This window comes from Centruroides sculpturatus, unplaced genomic scaffold (genome assembly GCF_000671375.1).
Source record: "Centruroides sculpturatus isolate CEXI.00-Female unplaced genomic scaffold, Cexi_2.0 scaffold507, whole genome shotgun sequence".
NCBI classification, from domain to species: Eukaryota; Metazoa; Arthropoda; class Arachnida; order Scorpiones; family Buthidae; genus Centruroides; species Centruroides sculpturatus.
The window spans coordinates 201,015-221,571 of record NW_019384717.1 but is presented as its reverse complement, the minus strand read 5'-3'; the positions used below and the strand labels follow the sequence as shown (position 1 = coordinate 221,571).

The 20,557-nt window shown below is 32.7% G+C and overlaps 1 protein-coding gene across 1 annotated transcript in view; it reads left to right on the top strand.

The window, feature by feature from the left end:
* The window catches only part of LOC111627947, a 151,146-nt gene that overhangs the window by 119,465 nt on the left and 11,124 nt on the right, over nucleotides 1-20,557 (top strand). The window contains exons 3-5 of the mRNA XM_023371647.1: nucleotides 13,270-13,337; nucleotides 15,474-15,563; nucleotides 15,973-16,146. Coding sequence (XP_023227415.1) covers nucleotides 13,270-13,337; nucleotides 15,474-15,563; nucleotides 15,973-16,146 — 332 coding nt within the window. The remainder of the gene's footprint in view (nucleotides 1-13,269; nucleotides 13,338-15,473; nucleotides 15,564-15,972; nucleotides 16,147-20,557) is intronic.

Sequence of the window (20,557 nt, the reverse complement as noted above, 5' to 3'; positions counted from 1 at the left end):
GTTATACTTACTTTAGTGAGTATACACATTACATTTTGTATATAAAAAAACAAACGTAAAACACCTTTCTAAAAATCATCTCGAATGAACATTACACGCAAGTTTCTTAGTTGTATGCAGATTACCTGATACGTTATCATCAGATGAATATTTATATGCAAATTACTGTGATTGGAAAAGAATTATAAAGAGGATTTATGAGAGAAAGTTGAAGGGAGAAAGAAACACGAAGAATTTTCAATTTTGCGGATTACACACCGAAAAAAAAATTAATCATGTTTAATATCTTTGGAAACCAGAAACTGTAGAAATTTCTTCTCTCTCTCTTGAGAATTTATTTGATAAACTGTTGAAGAGATCTTTTCGTTCGAGTAAATTTGAGTAGTAACGAATATATGAATTAATAACAAATTATTAATTAAATTCATTCATACACTTATACTGTAATAATAATTGATGTTTGTTTACTGTAATGTTGACATAAACTGATACTAAAGAGATTTCTATGAAAGTTAATTTCAGTGTTGAACATTACCAAATTTGCAATTTAATTATGTTCTTTCTCAATATTTGGAGAAATTATCATATGCAATATTTGGTATTTGTTTTGCCAGTGGATTTTTCGGTAATTTGAGTAATAATAATCATTCTAGTGATTAATATTAACTGTTAATTTTTTGTTGGTATGTAGTTTAACTCTGCTTACTTAAAAAACGATTTAAATGATTGCTTTTCTATAAATAAAAATTCAGCAACGAGTCGTGTAACTTTCCTGGCAATAAAGTTAAAATTGTGTGTGGTGCCATCTGTTACGAGACTTAAGTATATAAAAATATTTTTAATAATTATAAAATGGGAAAAAGCTTAATTTTGAAGGTAGAGATGAGTTTTATAAAAAATTATAAATGTTTATAACGAGTAAAATCTTCATTTTCTACCCCACCCGAAATATAACTCGCGACTCCTATATCGCCCCACCTCTGAGCTTTAACTCAAAAATTTAATAGCACAAAGCTTCTCATTCACAAAGATCCCTGCAGAATTTCAGAAAATTTCATCAAAAAGATACAGGATTATTAATTTAAACGCAAAGTAGGTGAACATATAATTTCCCTGCACACTAACACACTAACATTCATACGTACAGTAAACCCTCCAATATTTTGCATTTCTTGACATTTCAAGGTCCCTCGAGTCCAAAATTGTTAAAATCTTTAGGGGCCATCGTTCAAAAAATGGCCCCATAACAGCGAGGAAAGTAAAATGATATAATTAAATTCAAACATCACCTACAAGATTTAAAAATTATGTTTTAGTTAATTTGCATCCTCGGGTTCTATTAGGTTCAAGCTGTTATTGATTATTGATTAATTAAGAAATCGAAGTTATAAAGTGTGAAGAATGTAATGTTTACTTTATTGAAAAAAATATTTTAATTTCTTCTCGAGTGTGTCAATTGTTAGACTAGTTACGACCGTGAGATTGCTCCAAGTGTTCCTAGCTGCTCTCTTGGTATTGTCTTAATTTAGAAATTCTAAGTATTGTTCTACATACGTAACTTCTCATTTCTAATATACAGTAGGTATCCACATACTTTGTATTAGAAATTTTGGTGACCAAGCGATGGTTTTGGGAGAATTTTATATGAGAAACGCCCTATTTAGACTTTAGAACATGAAGATAGCTAGCTATCTTCATGATCTAACTCCTAATCAAAACTCCAATCTAAAAACCCAAAACATGAAGTGTTCAGTAGCTTTGACACACTTGGCCAATGTTGGACACCATTTTTGATTAAACTGGTTGTACAGTACGTATATCTGAACATAGTTATTAAGTATTCAGATAAATGTACAGTACATCCCCTTGCTTCTGTGTTTGTTATTTTATAAATATTCATCGTTTATTTTTATATTTACCGCTGGACTATTTACCTTTTGGAGAAGATGCCAATGTCACTGTATTGACAATATTTACTATAATGAAAAATTTTACTTGTTTACACGTGAATTTTATAAACCGATTTAAGGTCCTTCATGTATATCCCGGATTTGACTTAGGATTCGGCTTATTTGTTTAAGCAATGCGACAAGTGGACCATCTGTAGAGGATTTTCCAACGGAAACTGGCCCCTGTTTAGGTGTTAAAAGGTGAAGAAAACCCGCAAAACTCCATGTGGACAGGCGCCAACCCACAACCAATGTTCAGTTGTCGTGGGTTCGCAATTTTATCTTAGGGCGAAGTCTGATCCTGTGATGTAACAGAAGGGGTGTACTGTACATGAAATCCCCACAACACACTACTATTTTCAGTATTAATTTTTCTGTACAATCATCAAATTTACAACTACTATAGTGTTAATCGAAAAAAAAAATCGGCATCACAACTAGAAAGAACAGCAAGAGAATATAGATTTACGCACTATAAATCTATATCGCAGCAAGCCAACAAAACAATATTGTTTTCGGGTTGTTTATCGTTTCGAAAAAGCTTTCTCTCCCTCCCAATTCAATATGAATAGCATATAAATTGCCTAAGAAGTAAAAGAATAGCCGAATGTTTACTTTTGTTTACAGTAAGAGATAGAAAACCGAGTGGAATTTCACAAATGGATCGAGTTATAAAATATAAAATATGATTTTTAAAGTTGTAAATAATTTAGGAGAAGAGGGAAAAGCGCTGATGTATAACTTCGTATGGAAGCAGCCAGTCCATACATCAACTGAGCATCTTCAATGATTGCAGATACCGCATACCACACATTCATCAACTAAACATTTTCAAGTGGAATATAAAAATCATTTTTAAGTTTCCTACTTGACATGATTTAAGTTCCGAGTGATTTGTGATTCATTAAACACGTCGAGTAACGAAATCTTCTAAAAATTCACTTTACGTATGTCACTACAGTACTACTACTACTCATTTTTATTTATTTATTCATTCATTTTTCCAGCCTGTTTAGCCATTTTGTAAAATTATTTACTGCAAAACCCGTTTAAAACGGAATTAAATATTCACTATCGTGCCATTCCGGCTCATACAAGTTTTGCTGTATTCGTATTTTTTAAATGAATTTTCGTAAAAGTAAATTTACATCGAAGACTCGAAATTTATTGGCGTATCGGTGCGTGATTTTATGTATGAAATACAGCCAAAACCTCTGAACAACAGACACTGACGAAATGTAAAGGTGGCTGTTATTTAGGAGGTCCTGTACTGGTAAATTAATGCATGCTTTGATAAAAATTTAGTATTGTAGGTCCACGTGTATTGATAATATATATCGTATACAATATAAAATAAAACCTATGTAAAACGGAATCGCGCGGTACTGAGTATTCTTTCCGGTTTGGCAGGTTTCCCTTTGGAACAGGTTTATTTTAACGGAGAAAAATCGCTCCGTTCTGAAGAATTTCTCCCGTTTAGGCAGATTCCTCCTTGAACAGGTTTTATTGTAGTACTTCAAGATTGATTCACGTTGTATATATCAAGTGTTGCTGTATTATGGTACTATAGTACGAATACTACTGTTACAATATAACAGTAAAACCTGTATAAATCGGAATTTTACGGTATCGGATATTTTTTCCAGTTTGGCAGGTTTCGTTTAGGGCAGGTTTTACTGTATACAACATTAAACTGCATCTATTGTTATATTTTAACGTAGATATAGTAACGTTTTCTGTGTTTCGCTGTGTTTTTTTGTTTAAAAAAGTAGTTATTTATTAAAAATTCATAGACAAATCTTGCAACTCAGCTTTGGAAGTTGCAAAGAAAGGTTATGGATGTTAATAGTGAAGGGCTATTTATTAATTAGGATCCATAGAGATCAAAGTGTAGAGAACACTTATGATCACCCTTCTATCATAGGAAATCAAATAAATACCTCTTAGTAGGAGGATGATCAGGAATACGAAGAGGAAGGAATGAAAACAAAGTGGGGGGTAGATGCGGTTATGGAGTCATATAAAGGAAGATTAAGGAGGAAGATAAAGTGACAAACGAAATCATGTTAAAGAATATTACAGAGGATAGGAATTCGATAGGATAGACAAAGAAAAGCAATTGTTTCTGATATATTCCAACACGAAGCGACGAGAGATCCACGCGAAACAATGCTGAAGATAGGAAAGTGATACTGATAACGAGGTATTGTTACGTGATTAATTAATTATTATATGCTTCTAATACCATAAAAAAGCATTAAAATTCCTGAAAATATCGGTAGCAGAATCAATATTTAATTATTTAGATTGATAAACATCATAAAATATATAAACAGTAATGCGATCGATGGAAGAAGTAACAGATGTTTGGTGAAATTTAGATCAGTTTTGATGAAATATCGCAAGGATTTTTGGATAAAATAGTAATGATATTGATCGGAAATTCTTAGGGTTGATTTAATTTCGTTAAACATTTAAACAAAACATAAATTTAATGGTCAAAAGGGGGATTAAGTGGAAGAAGATTAAGGATTAAATACTTCTTCAATCAAAATTGCAGTTAAATTTCTGGTGTTTTTTCTTCTTTATACGTGAAAAAAATGTACAGAAAAAACTTTTATTGATTATGATTCACAGTATCGATTTCTAGAAACCACGAAGTCGAAAACATGCAAAACAGAAAACAAGTATCAACAACTTACGCAAGATTTACTCATTAAACAGTAAAAAAATGTATATTTTTATCGTCAAAAGCACTGTTAAATCTTTTAATAATTCAATTAAAATCATTCGCATCGAAAACGTCGAACAATTGGTGTCGTTACTACTTAAAAACAGCATACATTCAACCTTTTCCAATTTGATACTCCTCTCCATTACATTAACATTATAGTACGAGCTCGCGATCCATCGGTTGGTAAAACTAAATAGTACCAAACTGTTGACCGTGGCTGACACTACAACAAAGACAAAGTATTTTGTAGATAATAAATGCCTAGAATTCAAAGCCAGAGTTTTAATAATAGAAAGGATAATATAACAGTGCTGTTAGATGATAAGGTGCTGCTACAGTGACAAAAATATCACTAGGAAATTAGTGTTAGCAGATGCGGATATGGCAATAAAAAGATGACGAGATAGAAGATGTATCAGATACTATTCGTATAAGCAGATGCAGCTATGGCTACAGAAATTATTTGGAGGGTGCTGCATTGATAAACTGTTACCAGATGCAGCTGTAGTGGCAAAAAGAAGAGGGAAACTAAGGATATCGGTAACACTATAAACGAGACTTACTTAATGCTGCTAGAGATCGAGATGTAGTATATTAACATTTTCTCGACAGCAGCTTCTAATAAAAGGAATTATCACTGTTACAGGTTGAAAAAAAATGCTGCGAAAGTTATAAATTTTAATGCTACTCCATACAATTGCTGATGTGGGTACGGGGGAAATTGTTGCATCATCAGCATTCGTATCATCAAAAAGAAGAAACAAGGCAAGCAATACAGTAAAACCTGTTCAAAACGGAAACCTGCTAAGCTGGAAATAATAAATATTCGGTACCCTGACATTCCGGTTTATACATATTTTACTGTACTTACTTAATATCATGTTAAGGTAGTAATGATTTGCATATACAAGTAAAATGAATGGTAAATATGTAGTAAAGAAAATCTAGCAACGAGTTGCGTAACTTTCAAGGCAAAAAAATTTAAATTTGCATGTGGCGCCATCTGTTATAGTTTATTAAAACATTTTTTATACTATCAATTATTATAAAATGGCAAAAAGCTTAATTTTGAGGGTAGAAATAATTATATTAATGAATGCTTATAACGAATACAATCTTAAGTCATTCGAGATATGAGTCACTACCCCCTGTTTCTCCCCACCTCCTTGACCTTTAACCACAGAAATTTAGGCATATTTCAGGGTGCCAAATATGCAAAACACTACAAGAGTCCAATTCCATAACAGCTGATACAGCTTGGGAATCAACTTTAGCGTAATGCAAATTATAGTTTTAAATTTTGCAGTCTTATGCAAAAGTTATACGATTACTTGTATCATCTCTACATAAGCTAAAAGTGAAGAAATGGAAGGTCTCCTGTATCAGTAAAGTATTAGTGAAGAAGTAATTCAGATAAAGATAATCAACCATACATTTCGTTTTTATTGGTTAATATAGTTAATACAAGGTCAATTATGATCATCTTCCTCCTTTTACAACTACTGTTATTACTGTGGATACATAAAGCTATTATCGTCAGTAATATTTCATATTGATATTCTGGTGCTAACAGAAACAACGTGTCACTACTGTTATATGCTGTACACTATTAGTAGTACACAGTAACATCATGTTCTACTGCTACTACTAACTACTACTGTTGCTGCTGCGCCATTTTTTACAATAACCACTATTTCTGCTACGAGTAACTACCACCATCCCAGTACAAAAAAATCCAATACAAAAACATGAAAATTTCCGATATAACCCCACATCACTCCAGGCTATTGTAACACAATTTTGATCAGTTAGAAAGAGTGAGTAGTCTTTTACGCCCCATTTAGTTATTAGTACCTTTGGAAGTATAAAAGCAATTTTTGGTTGTGGTGAAAGATGAAGGTGGTGAGTTTTATTCCTCCAGGTTTTCAGCTTTCTGTTTACAGATGTGATAAAAAAAAGGAGAACGAAAGAAAAGTTGAGTGTATGTCTGGTGTGTGGCCCGAGGCTCGTGACGTAACTTCGGTCAAATCATAGTTTTGTTTGGATTGGGAGGAAAAAAGGGTACGAAATGACCAACTGCTTGGAGTTTCCACTTCAAATATTGACTATTTCGATTTTGCAAGATTTGTTCAATAGTAATGACGCTGCTTTAATAACATACGTACGATAGCTGTAATTAATGTGTAGAAATTATTCCAAACATTTATTCTGATCAAAGTAATAGCGTTAAAGCCGCGGAACGTCATTTTAATTATTCATCCGTTCTTAATTATGATTAAATTATTCTGTTTCCGAAGATGCCAGACAGTTAAATAAGTAAATAAACCAGGGAATTATTTTTAAAAACTTTAACATGGGTTTAGTTGCTTGCTCTCTTTGTTTGAACTTTTGTTAAGTTTTAGGATTTATCATGAATTTTAATTTGTCTGTCAACGTTCAGTGTGATAAATCTTAATATTCTCCTTGTGTTATTTTGATGATTTTATATTCCGTGCACACTAGGATGGATTTTCGAGCTCGTAACTACACGTTCCATTCGCGCGTGTACGTTTTCATTAGGGCGTTTCAGCGATTGAAACATGACGTGTCTCGTTACGCAACTGAATTCTATTCGATAAGCATGTGTTTGCCTATTGAACTACTGTTCCACACCATGAAACGACGCTTGAATCTGTATAAATGCGCTGTATGAAATACGAGTTTCATTAGTTAAGTTTTATGCTAATAAATTGCATGAACATGTGCGTAAATAAGATAAAGTTTTCGTGAACGTAAATCGTCCTGTGTGAAATGTGTAAGATACTAAGTTATTTTCATTTTATAACGAGGATTGGATGGCGAAATTAAGTGCTTTAACGCGATTGGTGGAAAAAATTTATAAGAAAACTCCTATTTTTATTTTATCCAATTAATTACAATTATTTGAAATTTTAAACTAAAAATTTAATATTCCTAATAGCATTTAAATTGCAGAAAACCACTTATGTGTAATTTTTTTTTCTAATTTTAGAAAGTTTCACGTATTATCGCTTATAGAAAATTTTCATTTTAATATGCATGTACAGCAAATCATAAAGGTTTGTTCCACATTTTTAATTTAGTTGTGAGACAGTAATATCTTTAAACACATGGTCTCTTTTTATAGTTTTAAAGATTTAGAGCATATAAAACATTAATGACAACGTTTCGATAATAGAAAACACAGTCAAACCTCTATATAGCGCTGTTCAAAATGACATCAATGAATGCTTATGAATGTTTTCATAAATATTAAACAGAAAACACTTCAATAACGGTATGATTTTTTTTACAGCAAACGACTTTATTATCATGACTTCAGACTCTCAAACTTGAGTGCTTACACCTCATTGTTTGAGATACTTATTTTAACGCCGCAGTCGATTTAGTGCCTGTTTCAGGGGCAAACGAATGATGGCGCTAAATCGAGAAGTTTGACTATAGGCGAGATTTTTACTGCTTTACAAGCAGAAACTAGTCATTACAAAGTGTTGCAACAATACAAAATGCTGCTCACTTCCTTCTTTCTTCGAAAACTTTAAAAAGATCAAAGTTTAAAGACATTTTGACTATTGTTCATAAATGACAAAATGTTTTCTCTTTCGCCTCATCAAACATACATAAAAAAATGGAGCACCATCATTTTTTTTAATTCTTGTATTGAAGAATTTTCAAAAAATATTTTGTAAACCCCAAACTGTTTTAAAAAGTTAAAAAAAAATACAAATGACTTTTGAAATATTTCTTTAACTCGTAATAATCATCTAAGCATTAACACGATCAAGTTTAGAAGAGAATATCGAGAGAAAATATTAAAAAAAAAAGGGCCTCTCATGTTTCTTAGGGTTCGTGTCGTGCCAGCTGTGACTGATATCGACAGGAGAGAGGAGAGTTTGTCTTTTCAGAATGGGAGGAAAGGCAAAAAAAAGAGCACTTATATCATTGATATTCTATATTTTTATCTATCGTAAAAGTGATAAACAAACTACAGCACCACTTTCTCAGTATGTAAATCTATTGTAAAAACACATCTGCACACAAGGTATGCAAATGTTTTTATTTATCGAAAGTAGTTTTCCGTCGCTGAAATTTCATAAAATTGCAAAGATTTCTTGTTTAGGAATCTAGAATTTTATACGAAATTCAAAAAGGAATTCAATAAAAGTTATTGCTTTATCTGTACGCTCCAAATGCTTCCATTGCAAATTCCGAATCCGGATCTAAGAAAATGCACCCCCCCGTTTCTTTTATATTTACACCGTAATTTTAAAAGGGATAAAGTAAAAAATATTAACAGAAAATCGAGACAGAATTTTCTTTCTACTCTTGCAAAACGCTTTGCATTAGCATTGACTTTGGATATGGACCAAACTGCTCTTGATGGCAGTCGACAAACCTTTCAAGATTCACTCTTATCCAAAGACGAGACTGTCAATGTATAATGATTATCAGTCTCCGCAGAATGAGAGGGGGAAAAACTTTTAATTCCCTTGGCAATTCTGCCAAGTCTAGAGAAATCTGGTCCCTGGAGATCTGACTCGAAACAAATTATCTCGAAGAGAAAGAAGCAAGTTAGAGGACTTTTTCCCCTCCAGGTGTTACCTTGGAGTAATCGATGCAAATGATTATCCAATTGTTTTCTTGTAAGTTTCTTTGACAGGCTAATGTGCTTTAGACAACGATATGATAATGTATCCTTTAACCGATAAGCTTTCGCAATGTCGAACATGATCATTTTTATATCCATGGTAGTGGTTATACGCTTAATTTAATAATATCTCGCCTGGTTAAAGCTGCTTAACTGATTCCACATTCATTAATAAAATATTACAGCATGTAATTTCTTTGGTGTGTCTTTTTTTCCTTTCTGTTGATAAACATGACTTTTTCTCTTCTTTAATCTTTGATCAAAGAAAATATCATATTTCACTACGCATTGTTTTTATTTCAAGTGCTGTTTTTCCACCGGAATTTTATGATATCTATGAATTTTTATTGTTTATACAGCTTTTCTTGCAAATTTGATTATATTTTACACTCGTCCTATACTTTTGATTGTAACTATTGTCATGGAGCATTTATTTACACTTTAAAGCTTTCCAGTAAAGAATTTTTATCGTTTAAACTTGCCTCCATTTTAATTTTATCATAAAAGATTTTTGCGTTAATGCTGCATTCGTATGTCAACTTTTTGTTTTAACAAAAATTTGCTATAGAATGCACGGTGATATCTTGTAAAGATGTTGCTCTTGTATTAAGTAAGACACGTCTTAGCGTCTTTGTACAGCTCTTGTAAGCAATCTTTACACATGTATTGAGTAAAAGTGTGTGCGACCAATGCGCACCTTTTGTACAAGAGCAATATCAGTTGTTTTTGCAAAGATTGCTACAGAATGCAATCGTTGATAATCTTTAAGATGTTATAATTCTTAAAAAAATTGCTTACAAGAGCTGTAAAAAGATGCTTTGCTTTGTACAAGAGCAGTATCTTTACAGAATATCATGTACAGCACATTTGCAAAAACAGCAAAGCTGACATACGAATGCAGCATTAATGCAAAACTCTTTTATGATAAAATTAAAAATGGAGGCATGGTTAAACGATAGAAATCCTTTACTCGAAAGTTCTAAAGCAAAAAACACTAAACAACTTTTTGCATAATAAGAACTGTTAATAATTATATATTATCAAGAGAATACAATATGAATATTATAAAATACCAGTAAATATACCACATGCTCCTCAACTTTGCAATTCTTTTTTGCATCATCTGCAATAGATGAATATCCATGGATCAAAAGGAAGATTAAGTAAAAATTGTTTTGAAATTCATTATTCATTTCCTGTAAACTGTTCGTATTTTAACTGTTGATAAATGCCACGGTACGTGTGAAGGGGGAAGGGTTGCAACATTTTTTATTGTAGCAAGGCATTTTCCCTTTTGCAGGTTTTCAAAAAAGGAAGATAAATAAAATTTAAACTTTTATTTTTTCTATAAAATACCCTCGTTCTTTATGCCTTTTCAATAGCTATAAAACTGAAAATACTGTGTAGTATTTTTAGAAAGGTTTATATACTCTAACCGATCTTCCATTTAAATATTTTCTATACACGAAGAAAAAAATTCGCCAGATAAACACACATATGGTGTATATATATAAACTATTACCAAATGTTCCTTATAGATGATATATTTTAGTACATAAAATCATTTATCTTACGTTAATGCTCGAGTGGACACATTTAAGATATATTTCTCGTTATTCTCCACTAGAGGGCAGCACATAGTAGGTGGCCTGGCTGCATGATGCCAGTGATTTATGAGGAGACCTTGCGAACTCGACTCTCCTTTTTTTCTGTCTTCCAACCTATTTTTTCATTTCTCCTTCATCGATTCCTATCGACATCTATTTATAGCTATAGGAAACATTGATTTTCCAACTATTTCCTTGCTTATTCAATGTTTTTCGTTTCAACAGAAATTCCTTTTCTCTAAAACGATTCCCGAACTGGAATGCTTACGTTCGTAGAACAGTCTTTTTTTATTTTTTAATAATAAAATGGCTTGTTTTTATCGGTAAAAATGAATATTTCGCCTTCAAAATGGCTCTAAAATAGGTGTTGTCACTTTAAGAACGTGGCTGTTTATTACTTTTTCTTCGTCGTGATACACGCACAGACAACTGGACCAACTCGTTTTTTTTTTATTTCGTTTTTGTAGCATTCGGCCGGCGGCAGTAACTAGAATGACTAGGAAATATTAAAATTAGACGGTGGCGCCATCTGTTGAATAATTAAACTTCATTACTTGCTTACCTTTTCTTACTTTGCAATGCACAATTTTTGATTGTAACTATTGTCATTCATTGTGTTCGTCCATCTACTAGCTCATTGACACAACTCATAACCTGTTTATTACGTTGGTAACATGTCTTAGTACTCCACAGCCTACTGAGACTCTTGTATCGATATTCCCCATCAAGAAATTGGTTTGTGCGTTGCGTAATACCACAATACACACATTGTGTAAAGATTTCAAGTAGCTCTTTTATACTGGATAAGTAAATTGAAATTCAAAAGAGCACTACACATTGCTGTAAGGTGTATACCATATAAAGACTATATACCAAAGAGCAAGGAGCTTATGTTCTTAGATACATAGGGTATATACCCTAAATATTGGATAGATGGGATGTACTCTAAACAGGGAATTGGATACATAAGGAATATAGAAGAACGTGAAGGATTTGAGTGTAAGTAGTACTAAGCAAAATAATAGTTTTTTAATTATAATTTTAATAATGGGCATCAGGTTTGTAAATGCACTTACCCAAAATCCGTATTGATTAAATTCGATTTTAAAATGGGCATTCAAACGTATTATATATAAACATAACTTCAAATAAACTATCGTTACTACGACAAGAATGGTGAAGAAATGTTGAAGGCTTCTGCTCCATTGCAAAAAGTAAATGCCCCTATAAGATTTTGTGTGTGTCGTAATTTATATTCCCAAGGCACGCTACAAGGCACGAGTTATACGAGTATTTTTCAACATCCTGTTCTAAATGCTTGCCTATACACACAAATCTAAAAAAATGCTGCAAATTCTACCGAATATCCTTCTATACCACGAGTATTTTCAGAAAAGACTGCAAAGTATTTTTAGAAAATTTTACACTGCAAAATTAGCAATGCCCATTTTTAATTCATCATCCAGTATCCTAGACGGAGTGAAACTAATTGAAAAAAGATGGCCCACTACAAATTCAGATGATGGAAGAAAAAAGAAGGCCAAACGCAGAGGTCGACAGATGTTGGAGCTTTAAAGATGCTGAAGCAATTTAAAATATTTTTCTGTTATAAACGGTCAACAATGCTGCGTTGGTAAAATACAATAAAAAGTATGTCACAAAAGCTGTGCAAACAATAAAATTCCATATGAATGAAAACGTCCAATTGGCATTCTTCTATGACTTCTATTATTGATTTTTAACCCCGCTTAGCTGCAATTCTTACCAATCCACCGCTTCAATATTCATATTTCATTCTCTAGAAAGGGGAACTTACACATCGTATCTCCCCAAATCTACCCTTCAGTATCAATTTAGTAAAAATCTCACACATCAATTCCCTATGCAATGTTCAATTTAACCGCTCCTAGCCCATTGATTTCTTTTTTTTTTTACAGGAAGGATAATCAAATGTGCGATAATGGAAAGGTAATCATATCTGCAATTTGTTCCTCACTCCTATACTTCTTGTGTCCTGAGTACATTTAAAATATAAGAAAATCTATTCGTACCCACTTATCGATTGTCCTCATTAAAGTGGGATTCGGTTAAGAGAAAAACTTAAGTGAATTTAATTTCATTTCGCAGATTTTCTCTTAAGCTGGTATCAAAGTTTGAGTTAAACCGATTATAATTAATTGAAATATAAATATTTAAATATTTTTATATCATTAACTTGCTAAGTAATATGTAAGAGACGGTATTTAATTGCATTTATAGGCTATAATTTGCCCCCGCTTACGATTAATCTTTAATTAACTGTGTTTTTTCCAGGTATGATAGGTGTTTTCGTTGTATGGCACTCTACGAGAAGCACCCAAACGTCATACAGTATAAAGAAAGTAAGTATATTTATAGAAATTTCGTGAAGGGGAATAGTTTTTGAGTTATTTCTGTCATTCTGTCATGTAGAATCTCTCCAAGTTTGTAAACTGAACTTCAGAAATGACTTATTTAACCATTAGAATATAATTAACGAGTGTTTTGTTCGTTGGTCTCTTTCATTTTCCTGTAGATAAATTTTGTAAATTTGATATTTGGGTGGTCTGAAAGAAATGTTTCAGCTACTGAAAAAGAATATTTGCAAAAATTTTTTCGGTATCCTGGAAAAAATTACTGTTATAAATACAACTAAAGAAAGAAGAGGAAAGCACAAAAAATATAAAGAAGATCTTGGATGTAAATTACATCTTGTGGTATTCTATTAACCAAATTCTATAATTAACTCCTAATAAACAGGACCATACATAGTCACACGTGCAGGAGGCACCACTCTCAGGTCCCCGCAGATAAAGGCCCTCAAGAGATTTTGAAAAATAAAAAAAAACACAAAGTTTATCATGTAAGTTACTAGGTTAAAATTAGTCATGAACAGATAAGATAATTAAAATCCATCCCCCTTAACTTACCTGAGAGAATATTTTTTGGAAAATTATCTGTAAAGGAGGCCCACAAGAATTTAGTCCCTGGGCCCCGAGAAGTATAAGTACGATTCTGCAATAAACTAAAAAGACTTCGATATCCATGAAATTTAATGCTTAATGTAACATTTAGCAATGCCAAATTTTCCAATCTTGCCACTAGTTTCGCGAATATCCATTAACCTCTAAACATTTTTTATAAAGAGGACTAACCGAATACTTGATACTTCCAGTTTTAACTTATGAGGAATATTTTCAACTGTACGACCGTATTGGAATAATATATAGCATTCTGCAAAGGCCGAATGTTTCAATGCTTTTAAGGCACTTCATCTAGAAGACATTTCACGAAATTTATAACAATAATTCAGAAGATTTTTAATATAAAAATAATTTTTCCAGATATATTTTCCAACTGAAATACGTTCAGAAAAGAAATTTTTTGGCTTTTGTCTCATTCGAAGCCGCGGGACGTCCACAAATTGTATCGTGTGAAAGTCTCCTGCGATGCGATGCAACAATTTGTTTACGCTACCACTCGAAAATATTCATTTATATTATTATTTGCATGTTGTGTAGGCCCTGAAGTAGGTTTAAATTTTCATGTTCTGTACTGTACATCCACTGAGTTAAATATATTAAATAGTACCATATTTTGTACTATAAAAGTCCAACGATCCTCCTTTAATAGAAAGGTTTTCTATTAATTTATAAGTATACTAGCTCGTGTGCTCGGTTGCTCGGGCTTAAGTTAAGAAAAGGAGGGCTTTAGGGTTGTTGGGGGACACCCACAACCCTAAAGCCCTTCTTAAAGGGGTGCGCTTTTAGCTTTTCTAGGTGGTAAAGAATATTAATGCCAAATTTGGTGCGGATACTTTGAACGGTATAGAATTCTTTTACCTAACGTACGTACATATTTTACCTTTCATAAATACAGTAAAACCTGTCTAAAACGAAAACCTGCTTAAGCTGAAAAAGTTCTTCAGAATATATCGATTTTCTATGTTAAAATAAACCTGTTCAAAACGAAAACCTACCAGATAGGGAAAAAATATTCAGTGCCGTGCGATTCCTGCTTACGCAGGTTTTAATGTATGCAGATAGAAGATAAATAATGCTATATTAATAAAAATGGTTAGGTATTTAAAAAACTACTTAAATTTCAAATTTGATATGATAAATATCATGAGTCGATAGAAAATGTGAAAGAAGACTTATTGCAGAGTTGTAACAACCTAAACTACAATTTTAAAAATTTTAAATGGAAAAAGATGTGTAAATAGTGATGCGAAACGATAAAAAATGCAGCTTAATTTAAAAAAAAAAAGTTTAAAAATTTAGCACTAGTTGCTCATAAAAAACCAGCAATGATCGACTGTAACAGATAGCAGATGGTTGTCGTAAAGAAGACCCCACCTGACACGATGATCATTTTCTACCCTTTTAACAGAATCTTTACGAACTGTTTTGAAATATCTGGGGATAAGAATAGAAAACAGACTCTAAAAAATACTATATAACATATATATATATATATATATTTTTTTTGCCTTGCAGCTTACTGTTTCCCTACCCCAGACGAAATCTCCATAGCTCTTATATGCAAGAAGATCAATGGGGATGCACTACTTTTCTCCATGTTTAGACGTAAGTAAATAAAATAAAATCTGTATAAAAGCCATTTAGTAAACGGAATATAGAAATTTTAAAGTGTATAAAACATAAATTACCGTGTTTATGGAATAAACAACTTGTAAATGTGGCATAGAAAAGTAAGCATTAAAATTTAATCATTCATGCCAAACTTTTAAGATATTTTAAAACATCATTTTAAGTTTATATTCTGTTAGATAGTTAGATTTTCTGACAAAATCCTTTGCTAATAAGACAGATTTATTAGAATGTAATTAAAATTCCACTCGGAGTTGGTATGCACAGTTAATTTATACAAAGTACAGTAGTTAAGTACACTTCACGAGTAGATCCAAACTCCTCCTACAAGAGACTCTCGAAACTGTTATAATTGTATAGAGGTATTTAATTTTGTTTCATTTAGTGAACACCCCACCTGTTCCGTGTCCTTTCGAAGGTCCTTACGTCTTCAGTTATAGCCAGGGAGGGCACAAGGAGTGTAGCGATCCACCCTCCACTGTGGATACTTGTACAGAAAACTCGAGGCTCCTCTTCAAATTTCAAGCGTGTCATTTCGTTCTGGTATCCGAGAGTAAAAGTGAGTATGCTATTTTTGGACGTTTAACCTGTTTCAATGGAGAAGTGGCCCAGTTTTTGATACCTTTTTGTAAACTGTCACTCTCTTAAGCCATACCCACAAGCCCAATTTTCTAATAAAATTGATTAAAATAGCGCAGCATTCTTCGATCCATCAAACTTTTTTTCCCCTCCCTCTTGCAGTAGACTCGCTAAAGTCGGAATTTTATAGGCGCATTTTCGTGGCAATCTTTTAAAATTTGGCATTAAATTATTGATTCAATAAAGATCTTAGACACGAGTAATACGACGAGGGCCACTAAGCTACGTTGAATTTATAAATTCTCAAATTTCAAAGAGTGATTCACAAGAGAACTAGGCGTGGGAGTTGTTAACAATTTGGCAAAATGATTTTGTAACTGGTCCAGAATGATGCGGATTTTAACGTCATAGTAACATTTTTATACACCCGTAACAAAAAAATAAATTGTGTAGAATTAAAAAATGAGGTTTCTTACTACGGTCACTGATCCCTTAAGGAGGAGCGAATTTATCACGGAAAAGAAAATAATTTTGGCTCCATAATCCCAAATTATTTTTAGGAGGAGTACAATTCTTATTCCTTTTTTGTATAAAGCTTATACACTTTGATAGTGTCAACTTTTCGCTTGTTAAACCCACCCGGAACTTCTAAACGTATGAGTAATACGTTCAGCTACTGAGATAAGTGGACCCTAATTTCCTAGTTTCCTTTAAGAGGACCCATCGAATCGAAAGATGGCACCAAGTAGCTACACTAAAAGCATTCATTTGTTACCTACTTTATTGTTCTACTGTTATTTCCATGTTTGCATTAAGCATTATATAGAAACTCCATGAGCAGAAATGGTGACAGATGGTGACAGTCTACAAAATATCCGTGATAATAACGTCACGACCGCCATTTTTTTTCTTCCTTCCTCTGACGAATGACACTATTTTATACCACCAAACAATGCAAGAAACACGAGAAAAAACGATGATTGATCGCGCTTATTGACGTAGCGAAATATTTAAAAAATAAATCCGTAATGCAAGTTTTCTGCGTGAAGTGCCCTCATATTGCATCTCAAGGTAATCCTCATCTGTGACTAACTTTTCTGAAGGATTTATTGGTTTAAAAATATTAATTCTACTATTAATTAACATGTCCCGAGTTTTAAAACTTTCGTTTAATTAATTAATTACAGATTAATTCGCTATAACGAGATCTGTGTATAACGCGCACTCCCGCACAGTTTCTAAGCTCTTTTTATTTACTTAAAATAATCTCCATATATCGATGTATCTCCACCCCCTTTCCAAAAGTCAGTTTTATCCAATTACGTATCCAATTACGTGATATAGTCACTAATGGTATTAGTTCCAATCAGGGTGATTTTTTTTCCTTTTCTAACCGTCCTTCCCCTTTAAAGACGATATCAGTGATTAACTTAGTTTTCTTCTACTCTTTCTCCTCCTCCTCTTCTGTTCTGTCTTCTTTTTCATTTTCTTTTTTAATATTTTTCCCTCTTTCTTACTCTGGACAAATACAGAATGAAGTCTGTTTGATGATTACTTTGCAAATTGATCAAATAAATGAGGAGGGAATTAAGAAATTATCAATTTTTAAAGTTCGTTAAAAAGTGCTGAGGATGCAAAATTTTTCAATATATATTTTTTTCTCTCAAGATATATCAAAAGTTAAAATTCTCCTTCCTGTACGTTGGCAAGTGCAGAGTTGAACTTTTTTTTTTTTACTATTTTAAGGATCTAAACTAAGTTTTATGCTGTGAATTGAAGGATTTACAAGGAGCATTTCCAAGAGTATCTGCATAAGATAGAATTTAATCGTTCTATATAACGTCTTATAATTATTTAGAAAATCTAAATACAAACCAATCTAAGAATGTTCTAGTACCAGATGCTCTCTACCTTTACAACTCACCTGAAGATCTTTAGAAATCTAATTTTCGGATATCAGATGCTAAATATAGTTCCGAATCAGACAGCTCACGTAGATCTAATTATTAAATTCAGAACGTATCTTAAGATTGAAATCTTTCGAGATTGAGAGGTATAATTAAACGTTAGATCCAGTTCCAAAGCTTTACTTAAGTTGTCTAAACGATCTAGAACTAGATCTTAAGGTTCATTAGATGTGGTTCTTAACTTTAGACCTAAACCTAAATGCTTTAGAACAAGATCTAAAGCGAAACTAAGTGCAGAATCTCCAAGAAGTTTGAACGAAACGTGCCATAAGTAAAGATAAAATCAGAAGAATATAATTTACAACAAATAAATTAAGAAAACAAAGGACAATTTACAAAGTGGAGGAGAGAAAAGATTTTTACAACCAAGAATAATTTTAGTTTCCTATCAAGCTCGACTATCTAAAGACGATCTAATTAGAAGCCAGAAAGAAGTAAAGAAGCTTAAGCTGCAAATAGGAACAAAAAAGAAACACTAACGGCACCGGAAATGATCTTTTTGCGTGGACACATTACTTCCGGAACATTTGGTGGGACAAAAAAAAAGGAGGAGGAGGAGGAGGGCAGTTGTGTCAAAATGCTTTCTTTCGTATAGAATTTTCTTCTTTTTCTTGTTCCAGATTCACCTAGTCCATCGGAGATGCTGATGGCTCTCAGTTCGAAGTCAACTTTAATTTGTCCAATACGTGGAACCAGATGGTGCAGGGAAGAGAAATGACTAGGACATTAAGTGAGGAGGGTGAAAGAGAGAGAGAGGGGGGAAAGAGCGAGAGATATAAGCTCCCTAATAGGGGGATACGTGTTCCCTTCTGCAGAGTTTGACGGAGATAAATACGGAAGATCTACAATAATGTAATTTTTGGTCTGTATTACACGGTATCATATGTCATGCAGCGAGTCTGTCATTTGACAGTCGTGAAAGATTAACTTTCTGAATCACGGGTGTAGCACTTTAGCTACCACATTTCTTTTTATAAGGAAAAAAAAGAAAATGTAGCTTGATTTTTAACCTCCCCTCCTCTTGAAAAATGCTCTTCTTCTTTAAACGTAAAAAATAGACAGTTTTTAACATTGCAAAGCGTTTTTAGTGATACCGACTTTTTATGCAAGTAAACCCCGTGTTTCGTATGTGGTAACACAAAATTTTTTTGAAATTTCTTAATTGTTTATGATTGGTCGCCCTGTTTAAATTATTGAAGCGCACCGCTGAAGAACTTTCTAAGGTTCCTGATGACGTTTCGAACCATTCATGAAAGTGCCCAATAATTACTAAGGGATAAAAACGTTAATTATAATTAAGCGCTTTACTACTACTATCAATCATTTATCTCCCTTATCACGTGATACAAGTTACACCCATATAATAATAGGGTAAGCGATATTTAACGATTACGAGTAATGTATGGTCTTTGTTGCAAGTTTTGCTTCCATTTTTTTCGCATGGTTTGTGCTTTTATTTTGACTTCTAACAAAATAATTAACCTACATACCTACGATACGCGAATGATATTGATCGAGTGTTGGTTGTGGAAGGCCTGCAAGCTTCGTGAGGTGAGTTTAGATGCGTATACAGAACAGAAAAATGGAGGGTATCTTGTATATCCTCAATTAACTCCGTGTATAGATACAAAATTCTATTTTTGAGGACTTTTTCGAGGGAATATACGCACCAAAACTGCTCTAGAATGTAGAGTAATTGTAACTGTATGTCGTAAAATACATAATTTTACTTGTAAAAAAGTATGTAGGAGCAAGAATGCAGTGTCAACTAACGAGAGATGCGCTAAAATTAGCAATAACTACAGATATTTAGCGAATAATGGCGAATATTTGGCATATGGTAGGCAGTCTCCTGTTGGTAGGCACAGGGGAGTATCCCCTAATCTCCCCCCATCCATACTGATATCTAAATTGCGTTACATTTCGCACCTAAGTGACAAATATTCTGCTTTCAAAGCTGTCATCAAGCGGGGGATGCAAGCTTATTACCAAATTTAAGTATATCCTCCTGTAGAGATGTGCAATAAATCATTTTGTGAGCTTTAAAAATACTACTTTCACTTCATGTTTACTCCTTATATAGTATCAGGTAGAATAATCTACAATCTAATCCCACAATAGAAACACCTGTCCTCACTTTGAGGTAGGAAAATAATGAGCTACAATTTTTATTTTAAATTAATTTAAAAATACAATCCATCTTCAGCTTATTTCACTAGTTTCCTGACAAAAAAATCAGCCAAAAATGAATTTATTATCTGTATAAAAAATATATATATATATAGATATATAGACATATCCCATCCATCAAACTCTGATCCTCTGTTCCCATTTTTTGTAAATGGTAGCTGGAAAACGTTTCTTCTTCACAATCGATCAAAATTAAAACTTCCAGGAGGAGTAAATCACCCCATTTTCTCCTGC